Below are 1,536 nucleotides of genomic sequence, written 5' to 3'. Positions count from 1 at the left end.
TATATATATACCACATATATGACGGCTTCTTCCGTCAACCAAATCCACTCACAAGGCTCTGGTCAGCCCGAGGCTATAGTAGAAGACACTTGCCCAATGTGCCATGTCAGAAATGAGAGTTTGAAGCTGGAAGCACTTGTTGTAATCAACAAGTCGAAAGAGCACTCGAGTCAGAGAAATGCAAAGTTTTATGGGGTTTTCCAATTCAGACAAGTACAAAGATAGAAAATAATAAACCAGATATAACATTAACAGTCAAGGAAAAGGCAATGTTGCTTACTAATTGATCCTTCATGCTTGTTAGATTCCAGGATTGTAAAGAAAGATGAAAAATTAGAAGTATACAATTCCTTAAACTTTGAAATTGAGAGAATTTGAAATATGAAAGCTGTAAAGGTTCTGCATTAGGGACTGTGAGTAATGATGTAGAGAAATGGCTGAAGGAGATTGGAACAGACTGTCCTGTAGAGCTTCTACAGGAAGTTTGCTTCATGGGAACAGGAAAAATTATCAGAAGGGTTTTGAGTACTTGAGAGATTATTGAAAACATGTAGATATCTAAAGTTACAGGTAGTAGCCCGTTACCTACATAAATTCTACCAGGAATAACACTAAACCTGATTCAAGTCAAATAATAATAATGATAATAATAATTATATATATCATCATCATCATTTAACGTCTGTTTTCCATGCTGGCATGGGTTGGACAGCTTGACAGGTACTGACAAAGCCAGGGACTGCATTGGGTTCCATAGTCTATTTTGGCTTCATTTCTACAGCTGGATACCCTTCCTAATGCCAACCACTTTACAGAGTGTACTCAGTGCTTTTTACATGGCACCATCACCAGTGATTTTTACATAGAAGCAACACCAGTCAATTTTACATGGCACCAATACCAACACCAATGCGTTTTATGTAGCATTTTGATTTTAGGATATCAATTCTGTTGTGATGGTCAGGTCTTCTTGAATACAACAATACACCCACATAGCTCTGTCCTCTGTCATCTCCTTCATAAAGTTCAGTATTTTGAGACCAGCCTTCCATACTTTGTCTAATAACTTCCAGAGTCTCCTTCTTCAACAATTTCCCTCCACTTTAACTGATAGGTACTTATCTATGCAACTGTCTTCATCCATCCACATCATGTGACCAAACCAGTGCAGTCTCTTCTCTTACACACTGCGTATAATATTTTTTTAGTAGCATGTCATACTTTTGATACATTCTCTTATTTATGTTTTTATTTCAAAAATGTAACAGGCATTAATGAATCTTTCTTCTTTTTATCTAGGATTGTTTCCTCTGCGAGGAGAACCAGAATTGAAACCTAAACCTAAACCAGGTATGTGTTTTTAAACAAACAAACTTCAACACATAAACAGAACAAACTCATACATCTACCCTCAACAATGCACATTTCTGCACACAGATATGTATATACAGAACATGTGCTTTTAAGTACACGTAACCAAAGTTCAAGCTCAGTGGCACGCCCCATTCTTCACACACATCACCTGGTCTCAGATTC

At 37.1% G+C, this 1,536-nt stretch overlaps 1 protein-coding gene across 1 annotated transcript in view; it reads left to right on the top strand.

Moving 5' to 3' along the window:
* LOC128249702 (adhesive plaque matrix protein-like) overlaps positions 1 to 1,536 on the top strand; it is a 16,577-nt gene that overhangs the window by 7,313 nt on the left and 7,728 nt on the right. The window contains exon 5 of the mRNA XM_052974091.1: positions 1,300 to 1,350. Coding sequence (XP_052830051.1) covers positions 1,300 to 1,350 — 51 coding nt within the window. The remainder of the gene's footprint in view (positions 1 to 1,299; positions 1,351 to 1,536) is intronic.

This window comes from Octopus bimaculoides, chromosome 1 (genome assembly GCF_001194135.2).
Source record: "Octopus bimaculoides isolate UCB-OBI-ISO-001 chromosome 1, ASM119413v2, whole genome shotgun sequence".
In the NCBI taxonomy this organism is placed as follows: Eukaryota; Metazoa; Mollusca; class Cephalopoda; order Octopoda; family Octopodidae; genus Octopus; species Octopus bimaculoides.
The sequence above is the reverse complement of the archived record's forward strand: the minus strand, read 5'-3'. Positions and strand labels throughout refer to the sequence as shown.